This window comes from Bolinopsis microptera, chromosome 12 (assembly GCF_026151205.1).
Source record: "Bolinopsis microptera isolate Bmic1 chromosome 12, MBARI_Bmic_1.0, whole genome shotgun sequence".
In the NCBI taxonomy this organism is placed as follows: Eukaryota; Metazoa; Ctenophora; class Tentaculata; order Lobata; family Bolinopsidae; genus Bolinopsis; species Bolinopsis microptera.
Window position 1 is genome coordinate 10,089,767 of NC_087083.1, and position 15,731 is coordinate 10,105,497.

The 15,731-nt window shown below is 38.4% G+C and overlaps 2 protein-coding genes across 3 annotated transcripts in view; one reads left to right on the forward strand and one right to left on the reverse strand.

The window, feature by feature from the left end:
* The window catches only part of LOC134824626 (thioredoxin domain-containing protein 2-like), a 98,426-nt gene that overhangs the window by 34,384 nt on the left and 48,311 nt on the right, over nucleotides 1-15,731 (reverse strand). Inside the window, exons 1-2 of one of the 2 annotated variants that reach the window (XM_063836579.1) lie at nucleotides 12,149-13,421; nucleotides 5,440-5,499 (exon numbers count right to left, since the gene is read on the reverse strand). In XM_063836579.1, the coding sequence (XP_063692649.1) occupies nucleotides 5,440-5,499; nucleotides 12,149-13,400 (1,312 nt within the window). In that variant the 5' untranslated portion in view covers nucleotides 13,401-13,421. Of the gene's footprint in view, nucleotides 1-5,439; nucleotides 5,500-12,148; nucleotides 13,422-15,731 lie in introns of those variants that run through there. The other variant, XM_063836580.1, reaches the window with a different exon arrangement.
* On the forward strand, nucleotides 1,993-4,903 carry LOC134824629 (uncharacterized). The gene is made up of 5 exons (XM_063836584.1): nucleotides 1,993-2,130; nucleotides 3,250-3,344; nucleotides 3,736-3,906; nucleotides 4,212-4,342; nucleotides 4,524-4,903. Exons 1-5 carry the CDS (start codon nucleotides 2,019-2,021, stop codon nucleotides 4,585-4,587), a joined length of 573 nt encoding a protein of 190 aa, XP_063692654.1. The 5' UTR covers nucleotides 1,993-2,018; the 3' UTR covers nucleotides 4,588-4,903.

Genomic DNA, 15,731 nt, shown 5'->3' on the forward strand with positions numbered 1-15,731 from the left:
CCCATCCTCGAGTACATAGGCCATCCAGCCTTTGCGGGGTCGTCTTCTCAGTCTCTTTCCATAGTTTGGTTTCCAATCCAATAAGAAATTGGGAAACCGCGTCTCTGGCATTCTGACAACATGTCCGTACCACCTTAGTCTAGCCGCACCGATGAAAGTTTCGATAGACTTAATTCCAGCACGGCTGAGAACTTCTTCATTGGAGACATGGAAGAACCACTTTATCTTCAAGATTCTTCTCAGTAGTATAGTAAAGAAATAAGTAGTATAGTAAAGAGATAAATATTTTAGGTTTATTATAGATGTTTTGACACGTGACAGTGATTCTGGGTTTTGATTGTTCGATAGTGGACGATGATCGGTTAATTGCTGTTAGGTATATCAAGAAAATATGCCTCTGCACTTCTTCTTGTTAGCTGTGCTGTTAAATATTATCGTAGTAGTATATCAATATGCTTATGATGAAAATTTCTGATGATTCCGTGTATGTTTGTTTGTTTGTTTGTTTATAGAACCCGTCCCCAATCTCGTATCGGAAAATTATCATTATGATTCCGTGTATTGCGGTAAAGGGAAAATGCTCTTCCTTAGGTAAAGGTAATTGAAGAACGTTTCAATGTCACTAAATCATTTAAAATTCTCCTATCCGGACATTGCATGTATTAGTATAGTACGAAAATAAATATTTGAGGTTCACAGGTCAGGTCTGGGCAATATTTGGGGCATTCTGCACTGATTGATCTAATTCTAACACTGACTGATATCTAGCGGTTTAAAAACGTGATTTGCGTATAATCACTCTGGTCAAGTCTATTGTTTCATCTACACGATTCATTCATGGTTTGAATTTTCGTAGCAGTGTCTGGAAAATGATCGTTCAACTTTTATTTGCATTTTCTGTGGTACATGTACAACGAAACGCTTTTACTTTTTAATATACTACGATTAACAAAATGCGGTGTTCACTCTGGTCGTTTATGCCTGATTCCAATGCACTAATTCCATTCTTGTCTAATTTTTCATGCAATCTTTCTGACGCGGTAAATCGATAATTTTTCTCCCTCCCTTCATAATTCCCTAATTCGACCTAATTCCAACATGTGCTGAAATTTACAGAACACATTAAGTTAACAGGACAACTGTTGCACAGCGTGATTACAAACTGCATTTAGCAAATACTAATTACCACTAATTAGTATCCTCAGTCTGAATCTGTCGGTAATTACCTTATTCCCCGACTATCGCTCGCTCTCAAATGCCAACTACGTTACTGTTTAAGCGAGTCACCATGTGTTTATTTGTGTATTTGTCTATTTGTCTACCTTAATCATTGGTATGCATTTCCGTTTGATTTTGATGGTTGGAATGCGATGTTTCTCTGTCTAAGCCTCAATTTATCGCATTATAAATCCCCGGTTGTATAGGGTTGCTACGATCCTTCCTGACTGAGTTGCGGATCAATAAAAGTCTGGGATGTGAAGCCGTTAGCAATTAAAGAGTTTAGCTTAAGCGACCAGTTAAACTTGCGGTCCTTCTTTGGACTTTATATTTATAATTTACAACAATCTACAATCCGTAACTCTGTAGTATATAAGTACTGGTGACCGTTGGGTTTCTGCTGCTTGATCTCACTCAACTTGCAGCCCTTCTTTGGACTCTATATTTATCATTAGCTACAATCCGTTGTAACTCTGGCATTTGTACATTATATAGCTTGTAGTGTAGCATCAATGACTGTTGGAGCTGCCTGTTTGATCTCGCACAGATAGAATTGTGCTTGTTGCTTCTGTTATGCTATAGACGGTCAAGTATGCTAGGTCCTTTTCTAAACTAACGGGCTTAACTCTGTCTATATGCTGTGATTATTTCATTGCATACTTTGTTGTATAGTGTATACTTTAGATTTTGTCACATCTTTGCGTTGATTTAAGGTCGTAGAAACATACCCTAAACCAACTTATTTCTCATTATTGTTAACCGTGTCACAACCACAGAAATGCGATTAAAGTACCGATATAATGAGCTATGATTGCAAAGTTGACTTGGAGGGAATCAACAACACGCATCTGACAAGCAACAGGGATACAATACTCAACACTGCTGGCTACATTATAGACCCCCTACCTTCAGGTGAATTTTCTGATAAAATATTTCCTTAGGACCTTGTGTTTGAAGTATTTCAAATTTCAGTACAGGTGGTTAACAACAAACCAACATCATCATTAGAGTTGATTTTTTTTCTTTGATGAGAATTCTGTCAATACTCAGTTAATGTTTGTCAAAGAAAAATGATCATAACTTGGCGATGACTGATACTTGATTATGCGATTTGCACAGCAATGGCATCGGGTATTATTACACGAATTCTGCTGGCACTAGGTGGTTATCTCAATAATCCAAATTTTCCAAGAGTTATGGCCGTGTGTGCTGATCGATCAGCATTGCTAGATTCATACAATGATACCAAAAATTGCTAAATCCGAGAAACTAAATATTTTTCGATTACTACCTAATGACACGAGTGATTACCTCCTTCACACCTTCCTATAAGTTATAAATGCTGTTTATTATAAGCTCACGCGAACTGTCAACGCCGATAGGCGATACGATTTAAAACTCATATTTCTAATATTTTATATTCCTTCATTAATTTTTTCAATTTACTGCTGACGGCACGTACCGATAAGCTTAATTTGTAACTTTCATAAGGCTGTGTGTTTTATGAAGGACTATCTTGATCCGCACGATTGCGAGAGGGAAGGTTAATCAATAATAAAACATTATTGTTTTTATACATTCAGTCCGATATACGGCCTGTATTTGCTACAAGTTGCATATCATTTTCAGCGCGCAGAGGGAAATGTAACGTGTATGAAAGCTGCGTATTTATAGGCCTGTTAAACAAGCGAAACATGAGTTTTGTCTAGCCTTCGGAAATATTTTTAGAAGAGAAAAGCTATAGATATGCCATTCGTACAGCTACCGTTACATCCTTGTTTCTATGTCGTGAGAGTAAAAATATAAAGTTGTAAGCTACAGCATGTCGAGATATTGAAATATTAACTGTTAGTTAAAGTTTAATTAAAAGTTCAGTTTAAACAAAAATTTTCAAGCTTAAGCTACCTTTCCTTACCTATAGTTATTCAATTTATTTTCTGGGATGACTAGTTTAAACACTGCTGAGTATAAGTTTTATCTTAAAAGTAGAGTTATTAAATTTTAATTTATTATTAAAGAAAGTATTTTCAGGCGCTAAAGATGACATAATCAGTAGTGGCCCCTCCTCCTCCTCCTCAACCAGCATTTCGTCACAATCGTCAACACATTTGGCTACACTTCATGAGGTTTCAATAACTTAATTAATAACTTAATTAATTACTTATAAATGACAAGTTCTAAACCTTTTTTAAACTTAGTTCACCTTTTAATTTGGTTATTCAGATACTATAATGAGAACGTAAAGAGATATCTTATATTCGTATTACATCGCTTTGTATATTCCTATTACTACTACTTACTAGTATTACTACTACTTACTAGTTTTAATACTTTCAACACTACTATATAACAAATAATTTGAGCTAGCAGAATGGTTTTCAGAGGGCATTAATGAAATGTACTATGAACTGGTCCCAAGTCCAGAGTCCAGACGCCATTTTATTCTTTGTAATTTTCAATAACCCTGTCTAGTCATTGACTACTGATCGCTCACAATCTAATCTCGTACCCCATCAGACAGAGCTAAAGGATAGAGTTGCCATAATAACATCAGGATGCGAAGATGGAGAGAAAACAAGGGAAATGAAGATGAGATCTTGTTGGGAATGTTGTAAAAACACGTACTATGCAACTTTGTGTGCTCTACTTATTCTGATTGGGTGTCCCATGGCCGCCGTCGGGTCCCAGGTCAGTGAATTTACTACAAAAATGTATTTTAAACTTTCTTACGCTAGGAATTCGCTAGGAAATGTTATTTTGAGGGCGAAATATTCTTATGGTTTTCGTTTGAAGTGGTCGGCTTTCAAATAACATCTGATCTGGTCAAAGATTCTTTGAAGTTAAAATTGCAAAATTACTCAATAACCGCGTTTCTTCTTGTCCTAATCTTACTTCAAATTTCAAAATTACAGACAGTAAACATAAATTATATGAATAAATAATATAATCATACTAACTTTTATAATTATAAATAATACGATTATATCCTTCAGGAAGGAGTAAACTGGGCTCTATACCCTGGTATAGTCATGGTACTATGTGCCTTCCTAATCGCCCTTATAGCTCCTAATGTCCGACATTTGGTAAAGTTCGCCGCTCGGCACAGGCTCGGGGAGCATGCTAGGTATGTGGGTTTATTGTGTTTGTGGTTCGGGGATTATATTAAAGTGCATGATTGTTTAATTTACTTGATTACTTCTGGTTGTTTGGCTGTGTAGTTCTCTACAGATTAATGGGGAGGAGGGTCCTACATAGTGGGGAAAACAGTGCCAGCTACCCAGATAATCACACATTTTACTTTTCAGGGGTTTCAGTCTTCGAACGAAGCGAGCAAAGATACAAGTAAAAGAATCTTCACTCCCAACGTGAATGCCACCATAAAAATGAAAGTGATGTCGAAATTCGAAACTGATCAGCTGAGAAAGAACGCAAAAATGAAAAGGTTATCTTATTGATTCATCATGATGACTGTCAAAGTTCCAAACCGTTTTAAAAGCCTCCGGAGGTGGAATGAAAAATTCGAAACACGCGCTGCCACGATCGATCGTTTATAGCAATTTATTAAGTTGGATGCAAATAGTCTTGATACTCCACTGCATGTGAGATCTTTTGTTATTGCGAAGTAAATTTTGTATTTGTATAGATTTATTCTACATATTTTTTGGATAACAATGTGTAATCACTCTACCAACAAATATGACAAAAATTTGATTACCATGATTCTAAATAAGATTTAAAAAAGCTAAGTTATTGAGTTATTCTGTAAATTTATAGTGTCTTTGTCGGCATGTCTGTAAGTAATGTACGATAAAAACAGATAAATACGAAACAGACATAAACCTGACAAAACAAAACACAAATCACGTACCAAAACCGTAAAATATAGACAAACTCAAAGCGCATATTTCTAGCTTAGTGGTTGAAATTAAAACGGTTCGATTTTAACTATCGAACTGATCAAGTTTAACATAATGGGCAGTTATATTAGTGTCCACGCTTTAAAATCACCAGAAATTCCATTATTCGTCAATTATTTCAATTCCTGCAGTCATTTTAACAATTTCTACATAAAAAACAGATCAGAGATACTGTTACCAATTTTACATTTAAATATGCGAGGCAATGTTTTAAGTGGTTTCTTGAATTGCAACCGATAAGGTAGTAATAATCTTTTGAGTAACACCAGACATAAAAACAACCGATAAAACTGACAAAACGTACCAGGTCGTTCCAATAGAGAGGGGTCGATGGAGTAAACACTGTTCCGTGACCGGCGGGATCCTGAAATTAGCTGATTTTAGTGAGAATTGTGGGGAATTAAATAAAAAATAGATGAACTGTTAGTGTTACATGGAATTAATTAGAATTAAGATATGATCCGATGAAGGATAAATCTGAAAGCGAACTAAATTGAATCATGAATAAGTTCATAATTATATTTGCCCTATTATATATGTAGGACATGGGACATGGGTCCGATTTTAATGTTTGTACTTGGGAACAACGGAATTTTAGTAGTTCCCTGTTATGTTGTATGTACGAATACAACTCTGAGAACTAATCTCACTTGTGAATAAATATATTCGCGGTCGAACCCAACGCTGTTTTCATTTAGTCTACAGAGACTATAGATATATTTGAAATTTGGATGGATTAAATTTTCTCAATTGAGAATAATAATATTTTTCTCCCTGTGTTGACTGATGTACTCAAGCTGAGTTCGATTCATGATGTATATTACGCGATGAAGAATTTGGTGCGCGACTAACGACACAAAATAATCATGTAAAATGATATCCGGCATAATCATTAAACTTTTCAGATCTATAATTGGATTTGTACGAATACCCATCTCCATTTTCGGTTCGGTTTCAGTAAAACCAGCAAGACTAGTGTTTTCGCAATACAAACAAACTTAAGGGAGCATGTAATTAATCAAAATATAACGAAAAAGGTGATATCAAACTGACATCGTATGTATATCATATATGATGATGTATATCATAAACAAGATAAACAATAAATCAATTACTATGAACGACTGATCTGTACTGGTTAACATCAATGACCCCGGCCTCAACTCCCTCCTCTTTGAGCGATGTAAGCTGTCTGGAACTAGATCTGCTTGTAGTCCTGGATCCCGGCAGAGGACTTGTAGAGTGAGGGTAAGAAGCGGGGTAGGGAACTCTAGAGGGTGGTTGACTAGAAGGGTGCTGGTTGGCAGGAAGTGGGCTATTGATGCAGGGTCTGTTTGAACGGGACAGGTGTATGGGACTTCCTAAATGTACTTGTATTTGTGTGCTAGATTCTGGGAGCTTGAGAGTGTCTTGTTGTTTTTGGGTGGGTTCGTTTTGGGGTTCGTTTTGGTTTAATAAAGGTTGTAGTTGTTCTTGGTTAGACATTATGAAGATAGTGAGTTGACAAGGCTTCTCTGCTAGTAACTACTTAGTAACTTCTTAGTAACTAAACTAGTAGTAACTATAGTAACAAGTATTCCAGCAAAACTGTTATGAAAATAAATTATCAGACAAACTTGCTCGATTGTAGCTAGCTTGACAAAAGTTGGCTCTTCAAGAAGGAAATAATGTACTTTCGATTTTTAAGACTTTTATATAGATTATAATCATACAATATTTTAAAATTAGATTATATTGATTTTTAAAGTGTGTTTTATAAGTTTATAATATTTCTTCGAGCGGTGTTCGTTTCAAGTGTGCATATTATTATTAATATTATTGAAAATTTGGTGCGCGAATTTATAGTGCAGCATGCAATCATGTATATATCCGGCATCAAATTATATTAAACTTTTTAAATCATATTATTAATTTTACTTTCGCGAATACTCCGACCGCATTTTTATTAGTACAGTGAACAGTCGGTGGAAGAAAACTTAAAGTACTATCTGCAAACATGCACTTGAAACAAACATAATAGAATACACCAATATCAAAATCAACTTCAAGCAAAATGATTATTTTTGATATTTATAGATATGAGGGATAAAGAAAAACACTAAATCAATTACCATGAACAATAGATCTGTATCGGTTAACATCAATAGCCCCATCTCCTGTCCCCTCCTCCGTGGGCGGCACACTCGGTGACCTGTGACTGGGACTCGAACTTGGTGACCTTGGACACTGGCCTCTCACCAGCGAGTTGAACAGTGCGTCCTGTGGGGTGAGCCGTCTGGGAGAGTCCCTACTGGTTCTCCCAGATGCCGGACTAACTGGCGGTTTTGAGGCGGGGACTACTCGGGAGGTTAGCGGGCTGGTGGTGAGTCCGTTTGTACGGGACACTGGTCTGGGACTCCCCGGGTCTAGTTGTACTTGTACTCTAGGATCCGGGAGCTTAAGAGTGTGCTGCTGCTGCTGCTGCTGCTGCTGCTGCTGCTGCTGATGTTGCTGCTGCTGTTGTTGTTTCTGCTGATGTTGTTGTTCTGCATGTGGGGTACTTGGTTCTGCGTGTGGTGGGTTTCTAGTAAGGGTTGTAGCTGATCGTGGTATTGGGTCATGTTGAGAATGGTGTGAGTGTGTGTAACCAGGTGTAACCAGGTGTAACCAGGTGTAACCAGGTGTAACCAGGTGTAACCAGGTGTAACCAGGTGTAACCAGGTGTAACCAAGTGCTAAACAAGTGCTAACCAAGTCGCAACAACAGAACTGTTCTACAATATCACAACCGCCCGAACAGTTGCAGCAAATAAAGTGGTTACTCATGTCAGATTGTATGTTATTAATCTGCTCTTTTACAGGCGACATGCAGGAATAGAGTAATGAAGCCTTGCAGCCTCAAAACAAAATACTTAAATGCTCTTTTATTGTTGACATTTATCGCTAACTGTTCTTACTGACTGACCGACTGACCTTGCGGCATTACATCAGGCATGCATGGTGCCTTATTAGAGATGAAGATAAAATGCCGCGGCCATGATTTGGAAGATCTGCTACTTGTATGATCCTGAGAGAACGACTGTGGTCTTGTTTTTTAAATATTCAATACTTATGCGCTACTTGATAATGGGGAGAATACGGTATACATGATCAACAGAAATAACGGCGCCAGATACTAGCAAACTATTTTCGGCTGTGAGAAAAGAATTGTATGCTCGAATCGATTTGTATAGTCCAAGGTGTTGAAAATTAATCTTTCGACCAATAATTTTCTATCTTTAAGGTTTCTTGGATGATTTCGTAAAAGTTGTCAACAAGCTTTTTAAATGTGTTGTTTAACTTGAAGTGCCACACAGTTCGGCGCCAGCAAAAAAGGTGGGAAAAGGTGTAAAAAAATTTTAAAAATCAGAAAAATAGAATATTCTTTGCATTCTTTTTCAGTACGCCAGTACTTCCTTCTAACAATTTCGTGAAAAATGCAAAAGTAGTTTACGAATTCGAAAGTGGTTGAGGTTTCAAAACATTAAAAGACAAAAAATTTCTACATTCCAAAAAATATGCAATTACTAGAACAAGCCTTGCGAGTTACTACGACCTATCTGTCAAGTTTTATGCCCGACAATTATGACCAAACTCAGGCTACAAAATTAAAACAGCTTAACATCGGTTCAATAATCCTAAAATATATCACCAACCCCTATAGTGAAACACAAATCATCATGAAACATCCCAAGATACCCACTACTCGCGAAGGAGCATCATGCCCGAAGAAAGGGCGTGATAGATTTGAGGACAGCCACTTGTCGGCCCGTGAATTAGTCTTCTTATCCTTTGTTACCGCGGTCTAATGACCCCCAATTTTCATCAGCTTCATTATAGAGGAAGAATTGGAGGACTTGGAGAGGGACGTATCGGTGTATATACATATATCATGAGGCCTGGACCATTTCCATGTGACGTCATGTGGCATGACACGGCATCAGTGGTATGACGTCATATCACGTGGTATGACGTCATGTCACGTGGTATGACGTCACTTCACGTGTTATATCACCACCAGTCTGGGTATGTCGTGTCCTACCATGATCTGATCCTTATTCACTATAACAGCCCCCAAATGATCCCCCTACAACACACATGAATATAATCGTTATTACAGCTTTGTTCTGAGTGGCTATGTAGTTGAATTGTCAATATATAGAGGTGGTGTGTTTTGTTGGGTGGTCTATATATTGGGTGGTCTATATATTGAGTTAGGCGGTCTATATATTGGGTGGTCTATATATTGGGTGGTCTATATATTGGGTGGTCTATATATTGAGTTAGGTGGTCTATATATTGGGTGGTCTATATACTGGGTGGTCTATATATTGGGTGGTCTATATATTGAGTTAAGTGGTCTATATATTGGGTGGTCTATATATTGAGTACTGCAAGGACCTGTGAGACGGGTTTGAAGCAAATGTTAATTGTTGCGAAGCTGATTTGGAGACTCAAGAACAACAAAGAGGGTGTGTTCTTCTTTTGTGTGATTAGCCAAATCATTCATTATGGTTTGGTAGAGTACTGGAACTTGGAAGGAAGAAACAAGCAAAACAGAAAATGTATCAAACCACTACATTTGAAGTTTAAGAAGAAGTGTAACCATGAAGTAACCTATATTTCACTCTTAAAAACCAAGCCATTATACAATTACACAACTCTAAACTACCACTACTAGCCTCAATACGGATACGCATTAACTTATTAAACAAGTGGAACTACAAGTAAACCTATAATACTAATGGTTTACTGTAACTTTAGATGCAAATGATCTTAAACTGATCAATTAGCTGGACAATAAGCTGAACAATTAGCTTAACCAATTAGCATAACCAATTAGCATAACCACCTCAAAATAACCATAAAACCTATACTCAGAACCTGCGCTCTAACTAAAACTAACAAACTGTAACCCACTCTAATACACAACCTTGTGAGTAAGGGCGCAGGAACTTTATTAGAGCCTAATGGGCAATTGCCTGCGTGGCAGGTTAAACTGCTGGCCATTGGTCGGCTATTGCCCGCGTGGCAGGCTATTCCCCCGGCCATTGGTCGGCTATTGCCCCTAACGGCCACCCATTGGACCACACATAATTCTATCCTTGTACTTATCTGGAGGTTTAATCCAAGTTGCATGTGTATATAATCTGGTTACTCGTATATTAACCTACATTGTTGGTTCGTATAGCTTCCTCGCTTGTTAATTATTTGTCCGGCACGTATGGTTATAAAATTAAACTGTGTCCGTGAATAATTTATGTGTACCATGTGGGTGGCAATGAGGGGGAAGAATTATGTATATGGTTCCCGGTAAGGTGAGCGTTCATTTTTTAAATCACCTCACAAAACCCCGAGATCTTGTTGATAAGTTAGAATTAAGCGACATGTGTTACGGAGGAGACTATGTTGAAGCTGTTGATAAGTCTGATTTTGGATATAGCATATCTAAAATATCATTGTTTTTTCGTAAACGTGTTGACATTAAGAACAATGGTCAGCAATTGCGGCAATCGCTAGACTTTTAGCTTGTCTTCAAGATGTTGACATGTCATGTGACCAGATTGACAGTAGACAAATACCAAGGCTGACGTTGGTCGGCGATTATAATTGTCGTTAACTCTTTCTTAAAATTTAAACGTCTATGTTGACGACAGTAAAGGTTTTGATAGAAAATATTTTTGAAGATTTTATCAAGGCCGCGATCACACTACAAAATTTTATATCGTCCAGTAGATATCAAATGAGCATTCGCCAAGAAAAATGAAAAGTTGCTATCATAGATTATGCGATTACCATCGAATATCCTATAAAACTGCTGCTATGTCCTCTGACACACTTGTTTAGGCCGATATTACCAACCAAGTGACCGATTCTACTACTACCGATTCTACTACTACTAATATGTCGATACAAGAATATCATCAAATCATTGGATCAAGTTTGGAAACAAAAACAGAAACACAGCTCAGTCCAATCAGTAAATCGTACAGGAATAGACCACGCAAAATATCTGGTTTCATAAGAGGATTATAGGTTTGGGTAACTAATAACTTCAAGTAGATACTGGCATTTCGTAAACTGGGTTTCTGTACTTGAAAAATTAAGATAACAAGCACTGCGAGAGTTTCTAGAGTTGTAGAGTCTGTAGAGTAGTTGTTATTTGCTTATTACTTTATTAACACCTTTTATTCCAAGCGTTTTAATTAGTAGTCTCGTTAATTCTCCCAAATATCAGTTGATAACAGTTCACCCGCCACGTTGCCCTTATATTTATCTGACCTAAGAATGCTGTTGATAAGGTGGACCAACTGTCCTTTCGAGTAATTTTCTTGACGATTTCGACCATGAAAGATTAAACGATCATTCATCATGAAGATGGATATAATAACACTATAACAGATGATGCGGTATATGAAGCGGGGGGGGGGGAGGGGGGCACCCCTGGGTAATATCTACTGAGTGGTCTATCGAACTGCTGTAAACGGTAAAAACAATAATAATCTTGAAGTGTTTAGCTGCAGCCGTGTTATATTATTCCTTGACACAGCAATGACAGGTCCAAGACACGTGTGAAGCAAAATTAATCGCGCGTTTCGCTTATAGTGTCGCGTGTCACATTAGTGTCAAATTAATGTCGCGTCGCTTATAGTGTCACTGTGTCAGTTTAACGGAGTGAACAAGTGGCCCACAGAATCGTGCCTTTTCAGCACTCTTTCACATTTCAGCTCGGTGACTGAGCGGATTCACTTTGTAAACGTAAACTTATGATAACAAATGACTTGTCGATACCGTCGACACGACTTTGTGTATTTTGATTTACTTTGTAAACTCAATACCTCCTGTGATCTAACGCTTAAATGTGGCGTGTGTTCATATAATGGTAATTATTTGCAGCACTGGATTAAGTGCTAACAGGGTCATTAAACCAATATAATATAACAAAAATTAAAACCTATTTTTTAGAATATTCAAAAAATGTAAAGTAAAACTCACTTCTAGCCCGGTTGTTGGTGGTGATGGCCAGGGACCTAAACCTTGCCAGTGGATGAAGATTATGTCTCCTCTTGTGTTCGCTCATCCCCTTCTGATCCCCCTGGTAATCCATGGCCAGGTCCCCAAATGACACGTGCATAGGTTTACCACCCCTGTGACCTGATGTCCTGGACCTCCAAACCTCGGCTGCACGTTGAGTTTCCGGAGTCACGCCCGCCCGGGCGTAGTATTCGGCACTTGCGGACTTTTTGGAGTGTGATGTTCTGGACTTCCAGTGTTCGGCTGCTCGTTGAGTTTCTGGTGTTAGACCCTCCCTGGGCTGCTTTTCTACAGTTAAGGTCTTTTCGGACTCTTCGATCACTGAAACTTTCTTCTTAGAAATTCGAGACTTCCAAAGTTCGGCTGCTCGTTTGGCTTCAGGTGTTATAGTCTCTTTGGTATGGTTCTCGGCGCTGACAGCTCTCTTGGATCCTTCTGTCATTGAACCTTTTCTCTCTGTGACGGACATTCTTTTGGATCTGTGGCCAGCTGGAACTGATATTCTTCTAGACCTTGGTGGCTCAGCTGAAGCAGTGTTTCTTGACGGCTCTTCAACAACCGAAACTCTTTTTGGCTTAGAAACATCTTTTGATACGATTATCTTTGGTGGACCGTTTGGCTGTGGAGTCTCCTCAGCGATCACCTTGATAGTTGGAGCTGAATTGTTGGAACCAGGACCGTCAGAAGTGTGAACGGGAGTGTCGGATCTCACAAGTTCCAGGGTTGGTGAGGGAATGTCCTGCGGAGGACTCACTATAACACCTTGGCTTTCAGCGGAGGGTGGTGGGTAAGGTGTTCCCATCCCTACCATCTCAGTAGCGGATGTCCTTATGCGAGGTGAAGATTTCTTCATTTCGATAGTACAATCATTCATGTTTACGACAGTTGAATTCCCAAAGGTTGATGCCCCTAGGTGTGAAGGTTGAGATGACTCCAGAGCAAATTTAGCCTGGTTATGTGGAAGTTCGCATCGGCTCTTCCGTACACCTGGCTTTGGTAACTGTTTCCCTCCTTCTCCTGTTCGTTTAGGCTGGATCCTCTTGTGGGTGCTCCAGGGGAGGGCTGACTGTTCCTCTTTAGGCTGCATCCTCTTGTGGGTGCTCCAGGGGAGGGCTGACTGTTCTGGGGTAACTGACGAGTCCTTTAGTTCTAGTTGGCTGTTTGTTAAGGTCTCTTCACAGCGTCGGGTGAGAAGTGGCGTGCTGCTTGACATTTCCCTGCTGTTAAAACTGAAAATTATATACTTTTTCCATAGCCAATTCACTGCCTTGAAATTAAAATCCAGTTTGCAAAGAAGCTTCAAGATGTCTAAACAGAGTGTGATTCTATACTCTCTTAAGCTAAACACACCGTAAGCCAAATATAACAACAAATTCTGAATCAGAATCAGACCACTGTCTAACAACTGGTACTCAAAACTTTCCCACTTTTTTTACGCAGTTTGTAAAGAAGCTTCAATATTATCAGATAATCGAACACTCTAAATCTGAATAAGATCATTGTGTAAGTCACAATCTCAGAACTGGTAGGTACTCAAAACTCTCCCACAAGTTTTACAAGTCGCACAAAAATAATCCCACTGAACTCTCCGCGATAAAACAATCAAACAAGCAGATATCTAAAACATAATCAAGCAGCATGGAGCAGGACAGTATTGATACTCATATTGTTCAGAGAGCAGTGCTCTGTGACAGTTTTGTTCAGGGTATTGTGCACACGTACAACAAGACGGTACACAAACGGTACACAGACGGTACAAAAACGGTTCACAAACGGTACACAAACGGTACAAAAACGGTACACAAACGGTACAAAATCAAGCAGCGCAGCATCATTCTAATACTCATCTTGAATGTTCAGTGCTCTGTGTTCTGTGCTATTCAGGGTATTATTATACACACTGACACACTGACACACTGACACACGTACACACTAGACAAGCTGCAAGTAGTAAGCCGAGCTTGTATCGGCAGCAGATGGTGGATATTACTACTACTACTACTACTACTACTACTACTACTACTACTACTACTACTACTACTACTACTACAACAACTACTACTAATACTACTACTACTACTACTACTACTACTACTACTACTACTACTACTACTACTACTACTACTACTATTACTTCTACTACTACTACTACAACAACTACTACTAATACTACTACTACTACTACTACTACTACTACTACCAGTGTTACTACAAGAACAGTATAGTTCACCTATAACAATCGTGGTCAATAACAATCAAGGTCTGATCTATTTCGGGACATACCGGGTACATGATGTTGGGTCCCAACTTTTATACTTATACCTTGGTAAAGTCAACAGAGCGTATAATTCATTACGATGATTCGAACGTTAATAAAGTTTCAACACCACCAGGTTGTGACCCTGACAAAAGAAAGTAACCTAGAGAGATGCAGGATGGAGCACGATAAGACACACAGGCCCCTACATATAATACTAACCTCATATCTATACTACAAGGACCCAGGGTGACAATACCCTTGACAATCCCTCATTACACCCTCCCCTCTCTCTCTCTCTCTCTCGCTCACACCCTGGTTCGCACCTCTAGCTTCCCTCAATTAGTTTACCCATTGTGAAGGTAATGTGCAAGCAGTGAGAGGTCTCTCTCTCTCTCTCTCTCTCTCTCTCCTGTAGTCTCTCCACAGTGAATAGAGGAGGGGATAGTCCAGGGTACTTGTCTGTATATAGCCCCTTTAATTAGCATATCTTTAACTAAGTTAACATAACGTGGCGAACTAATTAACTTATTACTTAGCAAACTTGAATGCTTGTAGCCACTGCTTTTTAGCATGTTAGATTGCTATGACGAGTGATGTAAAAGTCGAGGGTTGAGGGTGTGCTACTTTGCATATAGACCGCTCTAAATAGTGCAACCTACTTAGCATAATTAACATAATTAGAATAATTATCATAACATCTGCTTATTCCGAGTACTGACTCCTCGCTATTCTACACTTTTAGCATGGAACTTAAAAACACGCTTCATACTTCAACTTATAGTCCAATAATTGCATTTATGCACAACTACAGCTGCAAATTTCCTGAAACTTAGCACTCACATTACTCACCTTAATATCTAATTACTAATTAATTATTAGCACATTACTCACCTCCCCTTAGGTTTAAAATTTAAAATAGCAAGTAAAAACATGTTTGAGATTATCACGGTTGATAATATCAAACATGACCCTGTACTGTGACCGGCACAATAAAATAATGTTAACAATTTATTGTAACATCATTGAAAAATCCTTGTAACAAGTTTGGAATTTGGTAACAGAAGAACAACATGTGGTTCAACCAGTGACGTATAAACTATACAAGTATTACACGTCACTTGTGCAGAATATCTCGTTTAAGAAGAGGTAAAGATCAGTTTTAGAAGATATCTGATTGCTCATTACTTCTCCTCATGTTCCACGGACATTTGCTAAAATCTGCTAAGTAGAAACAAGGATTGTGTAATTATAAGTATCATGTAAATTGGTTTTCTGTAGAAAGCA